General features: G+C 58.5%; 1 protein-coding gene across 1 annotated transcript in view; it reads left to right on the top strand.

Moving 5' to 3' along the window:
- The first annotated feature begins 1140 nt into the window (after positions 1 to 1140).
- Positions 1141 to 12604, top strand: part of GABRA5 (gamma-aminobutyric acid type A receptor alpha5 subunit) — a 45488-nt gene continuing 34024 nt past the window's right edge. Inside the window, exons 1-4 of the mRNA XM_006907078.1 lie at positions 1141 to 1226; positions 8998 to 9110; positions 11037 to 11104; positions 11184 to 11404. Coding sequence (XP_006907140.1) covers positions 1141 to 1226; positions 8998 to 9110; positions 11037 to 11104; positions 11184 to 11404 — 488 coding nt within the window. The remainder of the gene's footprint in view (positions 1227 to 8997; positions 9111 to 11036; positions 11105 to 11183; positions 11405 to 12604) is intronic.

Below are 12604 nucleotides of genomic sequence, written 5' to 3'. Positions count from 1 at the left end.
GCGCCCTTCCGCACGCGGGGCCTGCGCTTCTGAGGCGCAAGCACCTGTTGTGTGGGGCCCGATCCCGGAGCGCCCCCGGGGTCTCCTCGGGAAGACGTGCCCTTGGAGCGCGAGGTGTCCCGAACCGCGCGCGCCTGTCCGCCTTATGCGCAATGGGGAAGCGGCGCCTTCTCCAGCCCGGAGGCAGAGCCCAGCGCCTGCACCCCCGCATTCCTCGCGCCCTTCCGCACGCGGGGCCTGCGCTTCTGAGGCGCAAGCACCTGTTGTGTGGGGCCCGATCCCGGAGCTGGCCCGGGGTCTCCTCGGGAAGACGTGCCCTTGGAGCGCGAGGTGTCCCGAACCGCGCGCGCCTGTCCGCCTTATGCGCAATGGGGAAGCGGCGCCTTCTCCAGCCCGGAGGCAGAGCCCAGCGCCTGCACCTGCCCGCATTCCCCATGCGTTCCCGGCCGGCACGCACGCGGGAGCCCCCCTCCCCCAAGCACACACAAAAGCAGTGAGAATGTGTAGTCGTGGGGACAGGACGCTGAGAGAGTGGCAGGCGTTCCTCACAAGCAGTTCTGTTGTCGTGACCCCGTAGATTGGTTCCTTAAATGTGCCTCCCCCCACCCCCCGCCCCCCCATCTACTTTCAGCGCCTCGCAGAGCAAGGAGTAGCCGGCTGGCTTTGAACGCGTGGCAGATATTTCCAAAAGGTAAAATTATTCCACTTGTGGATTTGACAGATGCAAAACACAGCTACTCACCACTTCGAGTGTTGATTGGGATAATAGCACGAACGGGTCATTTGCTAGCATGCTAAAAAGTGAAGCAAAGTATTTGAGACGTGGAAAATAATAATTTTTTATTATTTAGACTGACTCTGGGTAAACATGAAAATTAAGCTGTGTTGTAACCTCTGTGTGTGACCGAGATGTGTTTGACACTGAGGTGCAGCCGTGCCCGACGACAGCCAGCCAGGGCCGTTTCTCTGTCAGTCCTGCATGTCGCAGTCCCACCGGGGTCCAGAAGCTGACGAGGACGCGTCCGCGTGTGCATGGCTCTTCCCTGTGTGTGCTTTTCAGCAGAAAGATCGCGTTGGAGAAAGGAGCAGGGGTCCCCCTCCCCCCCGAACCGGCTGCTTCTCCTCTCGTTCCCGGTGGGCATGGACGAGGCGATGCTCTCCAGCTTCATCATGACCAAAAACCTCCTTCTCTTCTGCGTGTCCGTGAACTTGGCCAGTCATTTTGGGTAAGTCGCCATCCACGCTTTAATCTTGAGGTTTTCAGGAACTTCGCCGAATGTGGCGTCTGGGTCACCTCCGCGTCCCACGCCTCTCAGTGCGCTGTAAACAAATAAGCGAGTCCTTGGCCTCCCCCGCTCCTCCTTCCCGAGCGAGCGAGCGAGGCTGCTCGCCACAAGTGCGGGGTCTCTGGAGTGAGTCAGAGAAAAGCGGCAGATTTTGTTTTCAGAAACGCAAGCAGAAGGTGGTTTTAGAGTCAGCTGCGTTTCCTCCCACTCGGGTTAAGACATGATTCAGAAGTTCACGTGCACATAGGACATTCGTTTCTTGTCAGATGACAATGCTCCACGTCTCGGGGACCCTCCCGGGTTCCACTGTACAAAGAAACTGCTTGCCTCTGAAGCCAAGCACGCATTCTGTGACAATGACAAGGACCCACGGCGGTCTGGGCCTGAGCCAACATCCTTGAGCTGGGGCCCTCCGAACGCAGGCACCGACCCCCGGCAGCGGGCGTCTGCGGGTCGAGACACCGCGCGGCATCCGGCATCGGCCGTTCCTCTGAGCGATTTCATCTTGGCCTTTGGTACCGATGCTCATATATTTTTCATCAAGCTGGTGATAACCAGCATTCCAGACACACGTCCTTATGGGGTGCTGCTGTCCCGCCTCCCCCCCCTCGGCTCCCCCAGATTGTTCTGGCTGATCAAAAGGATTGCAGCTTGAAGTTGGCGGAGTATCATTTACAAATTAAATTTCGGGGCCGGTCTGCCGTGCAGTTGTCCTGGAAAACGGCTCCAGTGGGTGCACGGTGCCCCCTGCGCTGTGTCGTCACGGGGGTCTCGAGAGCACGGTGGCCGTGCAGCCGCCTGTGGGGACCTCGGCTGTAGGGCCCATAAGGAGGACCCTCTTGGGCTCACGACCTCCTTTCTGTGTTGTCCTGTGGACGTTTTTGCTCTTCTGAGCTTTCCAGGCCTCTACCGAGGGGGCGACTGGGGAAGAGAGAGGCTCGTGAGCGTCCCCAGGTGCCGTGGCTGGTAAAGGGTGGCTTTGGGACCGTGTAGCAGGTCAGCCGGGGGCTCGTAGCTCTCCTGGCACCCTCGGGGGCAGCGCACGCATAGTAGCCGTCATAGTGGACGTCCCCAGGCCTGCAGCCCGAGAGTCCTTCAGTCAGTGTCCCCTCGGGACCAGGCATCAGTTGTCAATTCTTGCCTTGCTGCTAGTCCAGGATGGTCACCTCCCCCCCGCCCCTGCCACGTGCCTTCGGGTCCTTATCCGTCCAAGGCTCTCCCGCTGTTGCATCCTATACGCCACGATGTCCCCAGCGTCCCTCTGAATGAAGAGTGTGTATACAAGTGACATCATACACAGGATTCGGATTTCCGAGCTGACACACCAGGCAGTGACTTTGCTGACAGGCTGCACGTATTTACCAATAGCTCAGGGACGAGGAATCGTGAGGGTTGGAGACGTGTGTCTCATTTTGAAGGTTTTGGTCAAATCCCTGATCGTGAGTTTACATTCTGGCACCAGGAGTTTGCTCCCCTCCCTGGCGGCCGCCGTCGGAAATGCGAAGTCTCGTGCCCGTGGAGTTTAGCCGTTAGAGGCCACTGTGCTTTGTTTCTTATTTAATTTGGTGGCTTTCTGAGCTCACCTTCCACACAGAGATTAACGGTGGGAGACGTTTGGGATCTTTTACGTATAAGGTCAATAGTCCTGCTGGCGGCAGGACACGTGCGTGACACAGACAGTCCATGGAAAAAGCGTCCTTCCCCCCGCCCCGCAGACGCCCCGCAGACGCCCCGCAGGCGCCCCGCAGACGCCCTCCTTCATACCGCGGTGGGTTTTCTCCCCTCTCCCCACACTGGGTCGTGTCGCACCTTCAGATTCGTGCCACGCTCTTTTTCACACCTAAGACTCGGTTATTCCAACCTCTTTAAAAATCTGTGATTTACGAATGGACGCGCGCTCTTTAGGCGACTGGATAGTCGGCCTTCGGTCCTTCCCTAATCTGGGCTGTGTGCGTGTCTGGTTATGCGTTTCCCTACGTTGATCATTTTTGGCTCAGAAGCACGTTCGGGGGGTGAGATCCCTTCGGTGAGACGGTATCTGGTGCTCCGAGCGCTTTTAACTCCTGACCCGTGTGTCCAGCCCCTTTCTGGTGAAGCGGGGTCTCCGGCGGGAGCTGGAGCGGGTTGCACACGCCCGGCCAGCAGGGGCTGCTTTTGAACTGTCACAAAGGACGTCTCGCCCTGCGGGAGCCCGAGTCCCTATTTCTCCCTCTTCTTATACAAGGCTCCTCGCGCCGGCTTGTTATTCTAAACGTGCTTGAGGATAATTTCGTTAAATTGCGAAGAAATTTTCCAGTACCCACTTGACTGAACATCTTGGCAGAATAGCAGCCGTCGCAATACGGAGCGTCACGTCTTAGTGCGTTTCCCGGGCTAGGTGTGTCTCAGAGGCGCCTGACAAGTAAGCGTCGTCGGCTCGTCTGACAGTGGCAGCCGAGCAATGGACGGGAGAGGCCACCAGGACCGGACACTTGGTCTCCTCACTGGGCACCGAATGCGGGGGGCCTGGCGGTTAGTGCCCGGCTCCCCCTGGGTCACACGGGCTGGGTACCGCGGTCTGTGCAGGATGCCATTCCGCAAACTGCTTTTTGAGAGTTTTCTGTTCTGTGATTACAAGGAAAAGGAGTTTGTGTGAGCTCTGTTTTTTTTTCCTCCAAAGAAAGACTTTACGTTATCGGGAGCAATAGGAAGGTGAAGGGGAGACAGGAAAGGCCGTAATGGGGACACTGTGGGACGAGTGAGACACCGACACCTGTAAATACACGAAAGAGACCAGCCGGGGGCGGAGAGCGAGGAGGGTGGCAGATCGGACGTGGCGATCAAACACCGTAGGGGCCGGATAGCGACGTAGAGCTGGAGAGACCATCAACGAGCAATCGCTCTGGAAACACACGAGTGTCGTTTCTTCTCCCGATCTTTTCTTAAATTTGATCCGAGTCACCACCGACTCATTTCTGATCACGCGCAGAATCCTTCCGCGCATTTAAATTACGTAGCAGAGAGCGAGTCGTGGCAGGACAGAGGCTGCTGTGGCACTCGGCCTCGTGAGACGTCTCGTCTGAAGCGTTAGGATTGTTTTAACGAGACCGGAAATCAGAACGACGTGGCACAGAAAAGCCGGCACAGAGACGGCATTCGAATTGGCGTCACGTCAAAATACATCCTATTAAATGTATCTGGGAATTCATTTATCGTCCTTTGAAAAATCATACTTTCTTGGGCTCACTCGGCCTGTGATAATTGTAAGATAAATTTGGGGACGATCACATCCATAATGAGGTGAAATGCAATTTCATTCATTTAATCGTATCAAATGTATTTTAGAAGCTCATCTGTTGGAGAAGAGAAATGCGTTAGAACTTGCTAGTACCTGGGAGGCCGATTCAAATGGACTTTGGGAAACGGCATTTTGTGACTGGCAGTTAAGAGGAGGCTCTTGCAGGAGTGGCCTGTGGACGTGAGGGGACAGGCGACTCTGCTTCCGCGCGCTCGCCCGACCCCCGCCTCCGGGAGGCGGCTTTGCACACGCGTTCCCGGCACACTCTCCCCGCATCACCAAGCACGCGCGGCACCCTTTCCTGGCACGCTCCCCCTCGTGAGCCCCAGGCCCTCCCTGCACCGTGGCTGCAGGTTCACCAGGCCCGGGACAGAGGGTTGTCGTCGTCGTCACCGTCATAGAAACACACAGACGTGCCACACACAGGCGGTGGGACAGCTGCGTGGGGCCGTGAGATGGCCAGAGGTCAGAAAGGCAGTTCTCAGGTGCAGCGAGACTTTCAGGGGACGAGGGCCCCACTCCAGCCCGATGCCCGCCAACCCTTTTTAAAGGCACCGAAAGAAAATACTTCTCAATGACGTGCTTTATGAGGAGACCGTTTAGCACGCTCGCCATGCCAGCGGGGGTGAGCGGAGCGAGGCTCGGGGTGGCGTCCGGCACCGACCGGCGACCGGTCTGGAGGACGAGGGCTCTCGGGTCTTCACAAAGGTGCGATCGCGTAATGCACCTGTTCCAACAGGTGTGAAATTTCACACGGAAGTTATGAGAAGCAGCGGTAAAAATAAATCACGTCCTGGCTCTCCGATGGCTGGTGGCAGTGATGATGAGCAGGGTCGATGTGGGTACAGCTCCCTCGCGTCCAGAAAGCACCGTTTGATTTTTGCGAAGCCTTCCGCTTGGAGGTGGCAGAGCGTAGGCGTGGAGCCCACGCTCGGTGGCCGGGAAGTGGCAGGGTCAGGGTCTGTCTTGGAGCTCAGGGCCCGGGCTAGCTCACTCCACTGCGGGACCTTTTCTAGAACATTCTAACAGTTAAGGGACGGTGACGAGGGAAAGAATGGGGAAAGACCTAAGTGTCGCAAGCAACAGTGTCCTAATCTAACTCAGTGGCTCCACTGGAAAGACAGGGGTCCACTCCAGCCCGAGCGGAACCACACACACCACACACCGGGCAGTGTGACCGCTGGACGAGGGGGCCCAGGGCAGGAGAGGTGACACGCGCCCTGGACAAGCTCCAGCCGTTCGCGGAAAGCTCTACGTTATTTGTATCTGTTTAATCATTTATTTCAAAACCAAAGGCAAAGCTAAAAACGGATGAAACCCACGACCGTGTTGTATTCAGTTTTAACTTTAAAAAGATGTACACACATATATATAGGCCATCGCACTGCAGTCGGTTTGGTTCTGTTCCGGGGGTCCTGGCAAGGATTTAGGGGCAGGGTTAGGCATGGTGGTGACGGGGACAGTCGCACTGTCATACGTGATGTGTGGCATCGGAAGAATTATTCAACCTGCCTGCGACTCCGTGTCGCAGTGGCAGATGGAGCTACGAACAGACACCGCACCACAGGGCTGACGGAGAGGGCGGACGGCCCACCGTCCCCCAAATGCTGAGACAAGGCCAGGGAGGGAGAGGCGCTGGGTGCAGGGTGGCTGTCACTCAGGGTGCTGTGACCAGGCTGCAGCCGAGGTTTACTGGACCTGGGCGAGCATGACGCGGGCTCGGCCTGAGTGTGGCAGACGCCACCACCGTAATCGCATCCGCGGGGTGTCCCTGCCACGTCACGTAGCACACGCACAGCCCCAGGCCTGGGGATCGGGGTGTCGGCATCCACAGGGGCCCCCGCCCTGCAGTGACGGTGATGTTTATTGAGTCCCTACTACGTGCCAGGCGCGTTCCAGGAGCGAGACCCACCGGGGCAGATTGGAGCCTCCCCGCGAGGAAGCGCATATGCGGGTGAACCCCCCAGATATGTCGTCGGTGGGTCACACAATCACTCTGAAGAATAATTCAAAGTAGAAGGTAGCGAGTGTGCGCGAAAGACGGGTGGGAGGGACCCAGCGTGTGGGGGCCTGAGGGGGGCAAGGGGCGGGGCCCGCGCGGGTGGGGGGGGGACTCCTGGGTTTTATCGCAGGCGGGGGAAGGGGGGATCCCGTCAGGCTGCACGGTGGGGTCAAGGGCACAGCATCCACAGGAAGGGCGGTGAGGGGAGCATGCTTGAGCAGCACCGAGGGTGCAGGGTCCCTAGAGACAGTCCCCATGGCTGCACTGTGCCCCCACACACCACGGGGCCGACGCGGCCATGGAGTCTTCACCTCCTGGCCCTCGGCGCTGGCCGGGTCTAGCGTGGTGTCCGAACAGTTCCCAGCGGACAGTGGAATCGTGGGCAGAAACGCGTTGGAAACGTTAGGATCCGCCTCCTCTTGTTTTCCGATTCATAGTGATTCTTCATTTTTTAATGTGTATCGAGACATAATTGACATGTAACGGGGGGCAAGTTTAGGGTCTAATACTCGCCGTATGGTCACCGCTACTCTTGGCTGACACCTCCATCACGTCTCATAATCACCATCTCATTTTTCGTGGTGATAACAGGTAGGAGCCACTCTCTGAGCAGCTTCCGAGTGTGTGGTACAGTCTGGGGGACCAGTGGCTGCACCCCGTGGGACAGCTGCATGTCCCCTCGGCCGGCTTGTCCCCAACCGCCCCACTCCCAGCCCTGCTGACCACCTCTATGCTAAGATACTGAGCCAGCGAGCACCTTCTGAAAATTAGACACTTGAACATGGTCTCGAAGAAAATAAGCAAAATGATAAGCGTCAGGGACACCGTGAGAAGTGGACGATGAGGCCAGATTTGTGTGACCAATAGTCAGGCAATGGGGCAAGGACAAAACGTCCCCTTTCCCTTCGCGGCCCCAGAGGACGATGCTAACCCCCCCATGTCCGGGCATTAAGTCTGCGAGGCTGCGTCCTCGTCCCACAAGGATGTCAGGAAAAGGGAATTTAATATTTTAAAAGACTATGTCACAGAGCGAAAAACTGTTCCCTGGGCTCCGTACTCAGAGGGCTGCATTTAGCTTGTCGAGTGCGCATGTTCACGGCGATGTGGAAATTAGATCAAAAGAACTTGACACTCTGCCTTCGCGCAGAAGGAAATCGCTTTCGCTGGTAGAGAATCGATCTGTTCCGATGCAGTCGATGACAGCGACTCTTTTCCAAGAACGGGGTGAGGCAGGCGGACATCGATTCTGCCCCCAGGGTCCACCCCTGGGTCTCAGCTCTCAGCCGATTCCTGGAAGAGACAGTGCCGTGGCCAGAGCCACGTGGCCAGCTCTCAGGAAGGTTCCGGGAGCCGCCTGCTCTGTTGCCAAGGTGCTGACTTCTTGGGCCCCATGGCCGGCTTTTGGCGGCCTAAGTCCCCGTGAAGCCAGACCCGCAGCCTAGGTCAAGTTCTTGACGCGTCTAAATCCCGTGTTTGCATGTCTGAAAGCAGCTGTGAGACCAGCGGTGGGGTCCACGCCCTTCCCGTGTGTCACCGACTTCTGGACCGGTGACACCCTTTCTCCCCAGGTGGCTTCCTCGGTTTGTCCATGTCTGCCTGGGGCACTTTCTCACCCCCCTCTGGGCCTGGGTCACCCGACAGAATTGGACGAACCAGACTGCCTTTGCTTCTGGAAGGTTGGGCTTTGATTGTGGGTCCGACACGTTGGGTCACACACTCGGAGTGCTGCGTCCCCCAGTCTCCCGAGCGTAGGCGGCATCGAGAAAAAGCCCACTCGGCATTTGCAGACGGGGCTTCACCACGCACGGCCCCCGCCGCGTGCTGTGGCTTGAGCCGGGTGCGCCGGCAGCGAGCAGAGCTGATGGCTGCGAAGCACAGGGAGACGCCGCGCACCCCATCATTGCCGTCACCCTGGCACGATGCTCCCCGCGCAAATGCTCCCAGTTAGAGACGCGGTGACGTTGTTGGAGAAACCCGACCTCATCTGTCAATTTGCATAGTTCTCCAAGGGTCCCCCCTCACCCCATCACCCAATGCAGGTGACACTAACGGTGTGAAGACTCGGATTTTCCGTGTGGGAAGCAAACTTCTGAAGTTCCCCAGGAACGAACTGCGCTCCGCGTATCCGTGTGCAGCGGCCGGTTTGTTTACGGCTGCAGTATTGACACGAATGGCTTCTCGGAACCGGGGAGGGGTGGATTCGGGGCACCCGGTCAGGTCGATGGGTGACCAGCCCACAGCCGTCACCCTCTCTAGATACCCAAGAGTTAAGGCTTCTCTGTGCCAAACAATACCCTAGAGAGCAGAATAGACTGATCTCGTCCTCTGTCCAAAACAAGTCACCGTTTTATTCTCTGGTTTCTGGATCTGGAGAAGAATGTGTAAGAAATAACTAACGCAAGTTTGAACCCCTGTGTTTCTCTGTTGCAAAGCTTGTCGCAGATGCCCGCCGGTTCGGTGAAAGATGACAACATCACCATCTTCACCAGGATTCTGGATGGGCTTCTGGACGGCTATGACAACCGACTGCGCCCAGGGCTCGGGGGTGAGTGTGTCCTCGGCGGGCCCTTGGGGAGCGTGACCTCAGCTCAAGCCCGTGTCTTTTGTGGCCCAAACAATGCCCGAGAGGGCCGCCCCGCTGGGAGCTCCAACGGGTGGCTGTCGCCAAGGCTCCTGCACCGTTTCTTACCATTTTCTAGATGCAGGCGGCTGGGGGAAGTGGCCCCTGCAGACTGCCTCCCCCCACATAATCCCAACGTCCCCTCCGGCTCACTGAAGGAGGAGCCGCTTCTTAGGGGTGACGGGCGCCGGGGTTACCGCACGCTGAGAAATAATTCATAATCATCTCCTGCTGATAGCTGCGCACGTCCTTTGCAGAATCTGCCGTTCTATTTTCTAGATGCAGGCGGCTGGGGGAAGTGGCCCCTGCAGACTGCCTCCCCCCACATAATCCCAGCGTCCCCTCCGGCTCACTGAAGGAGGAGCCGCTTCTTAGGGGTGACGGGCGCCGGGGTTACCGCACGCTGAGAAATAATTCATAATCATCTCCTGCTGATAGCTGCGCACGTCCTTTGCAGAATCCGCTGTTCGATGCAATTGTCCTTTACGTCTCTCTATATGACATTTAATTCGTTCACGAGGGCCATCATCACGGCACTCACTTTGCCCCTGTGGAAGCGGATAAAAATAAGTGGATGGCAAAGTGTGCTTTCGGGGCACAGCGGGCACAGCTTCATCTTGTGCTGGGAGCCGGGCGCCGCTTCCCGGCGTGCGCGGTGCCTGCGGGTCTAAGGCAGCCGAGATGCGGCGCCCGTGAACTCGCTCTGGGAGGCGAGATCGAGGCCTCTGGCAGACGCGTTGCTGTGGGACAACGTTTAGTGTTTCTCCATCATTCGCACGTTCAACAGGGAGATCCCCTTGACACGTGCATTGCCCGTTTCTGTGTTTTGAGCAAGAAAAGTCCACAAAGGCCCCTGGACACCCCGCCCCTCCCTCTGGGTTCTGTCCCCACCCCTTTGAACACACCCACAAGAATCACAGGGCGCAGACAGCGGGGGGCTGCCGGCGTCACCCAGCACCCAGCGCACGTCACCCTCCTGAATGGCGGGTCCCTGGGGGCGCCAGAGAGCCAGGGGGGGTCACCCGCCGGGGCTGGCATCTCAGGGGGGACGCGGGCGCTGAAACCACGCAGCGTCATACAAATGCCTGTGCACACGCAAGTGCACGCCGTGCGTGTACACGATGCCCCCGCCCCCGGGACCGGGAGGGAAAAGCCAGCGGCCCCCGCGCCCCATGCGCCCCACACGCCTTCCGGCAGTCCGGGGCGGGCACGGCAGCCTCCCGTGCTCCGACGGGGCCTCCGGTCATCCATTCACGACCACAGGGGCTGGGCGGGTCCTGGCCTGGCCGCTGTCTCCCCCGACATGAGTAGCTGCTTTTACGGCTTCTTGTGTCTTCAGTTATTTTAACTGAGTCTCCCATGACAGAACTTTCCAGCAATTCAAGGTGCAGCCGGCCTTCCGTCCTCCTCCCCAGGCCACTGTCCCCCGGGCAGGTTCGCACCCGCCTTTCTCCAGAGACCGCCTGGGGCCACCGTTCTGATGGCAGATGCGTCCCCCGGCTGCACCCACACCCCAAAGGGTCCAGCTTCTCTCAAAGCCGCTGGGAGCACTGTTCCCGGTTTACTGAGGGGGACGCTGAAGCTGGGTGCGTGGGAAAGCCACCCAAGGCCCCACGGTCAGACTCCCCAGCAGGCGGGACTACAGTGCCAGCCGAGTCCCTTTCTCGATGGCACGGGCGTGTCATTTCATGTCACAGTTGGAGCAGTTTGGCCGCCTTCTGTGTCGGGCAAGCCCTGCACATAACGGCCACCTCCTGGTCCCTGTGCGTGAAACCGGTGAGCGGACAAGGGCGTGGGGCCGGGGCCGGTGACCCGGGCGAGCCCGGGCGAGGCACCGCGTCTGTGTTTCAGAGCGGACCACGCAGGTGAGGACTGACATCTACGTCACCAGCTTCGGCCCGGTGTCCGACACGGAAATGGTAGGTGTGTGGGAGCCCCCAGGAGGGCCGGGGGGCCCGGCCACCGCCGTGGCGTCACCGGCCGCCCCCCTCGCCCTAGGAGTACACCATCGACGTGTTTTTCCGGCAAAGCTGGAAGGACGAGCGGCTCCGGTTCAAGGGCCCCATGCAGCGTCTGCCGCTCAACAACCTGCTGGCCAGCAAGATCTGGACGCCGGACACGTTCTTCCACAACGGCAAGAAGTCCATCGCGCACAACATGACCACGCCCAACAAGCTGCTGCGGCTGGAGGACGACGGGACGCTGCTCTACACCATGCGGTGAGGGCGGCGGGGACGGCGTGGGGGACGAGGGGACACCACGGGGGTGGCATCGCGGGGCATCACATGGAGGGGAGGGGCAGTGCTGGGGACATCATGGGGCCAGGAGGGGCAGTATGGGGACAGCAGAGATGGCGTGGTCACGGAAGAGGGGACATCATGGGAGTTGGGGGGGGAGGAGGACAGTACGGGGCTGCGTTGGGGCATCATGGGGGTGCAGGGGCACAATGCAAGGAGCCACGCAGCACAGAGGGGGGCATCATGGGGGCTCAGGGCCCCGCCCATAAGTGGTGGAGCTTTGGCGGTGGGACAGCGGTGGCCCAGGTTCGGGGGGCACAGCCCCAGCCCCGCCTGGAGGACCCTGCGGGCCAGGCCTCGGAGGATTGCTTGGCATGGGTGTGTGTGCATGTGTGCGTGCGTGTGTGGGTGTGCATGGGTGTGCGTGTGTGCGCGTGGGTGTGCGTATGTGCATGTATGTGCATGGGCATGCATGTGTGTGCACATTTGTGTGTGTATGTGCATGTGTGTGTGTGTGTGAGTATGAGTGTGGGTGTGTGCGCGCGCTTGTGGGTGTGCATATGTGTGTGTGTGTGCATGTGTGCGTGCGTTCCTGCATGTGTGCACACGTGCGAGTATGTGTGCAGGTGTGCGTATGTGCATGCACGCATGTACATGCGTGAGTATATGCGTGTGTGGGTGTGCATGTGGGTGTGTGTGCATATGTGCGTGTGTGCATGCATGCGTGTGTGGATGTGCGTGCGTGAGTGTGTCCGTGTGTATACGAGCGCTTTTTACCCTGCGCCTGCCCCCCGGGGTCCCCGGCTGATACAGGTCATGGCGTTTGTTGTCTGTTTATTTGCTCAGAGTCCCTGGGGCCCAGGGCGTCACCTTCGGGAATGTCTATGCCACAGAAATGCTCCTGAGAAAAACCTAAGCAGAACGCTTCTCCCTCGCAGCCTTTCTGAGCTCTCAAAGCTTGTTTCTCTTGTGCTCTGATAACTTTGCGATGCAGAGGTGACGTTTCAGTGTTTCTAATTTGAAATGATCAGTAGTCACTTTTTAATTCTGAATTATTCATTGCATCTGAGTAAATCAATGAATCGACCCGCAAGAAAGGGTCCTTTATGGCCTTTCGGTTTTTGTGGTTGGCCTACATCAACTTCAGAAAAGATTTTTTTTAATCGAAATATTTTAACAAGC

The sequence above is a fragment of the Pteropus alecto genome, unplaced genomic scaffold (genome assembly GCF_000325575.1).
Source record: "Pteropus alecto unplaced genomic scaffold, ASM32557v1 scaffold102, whole genome shotgun sequence".
NCBI classification, from domain to species: Eukaryota; Metazoa; Chordata; class Mammalia; order Chiroptera; family Pteropodidae; genus Pteropus; species Pteropus alecto.
Note: the sequence above shows the minus strand (reverse complement) of the source record. Positions and strands in the feature narration are given on the sequence as shown.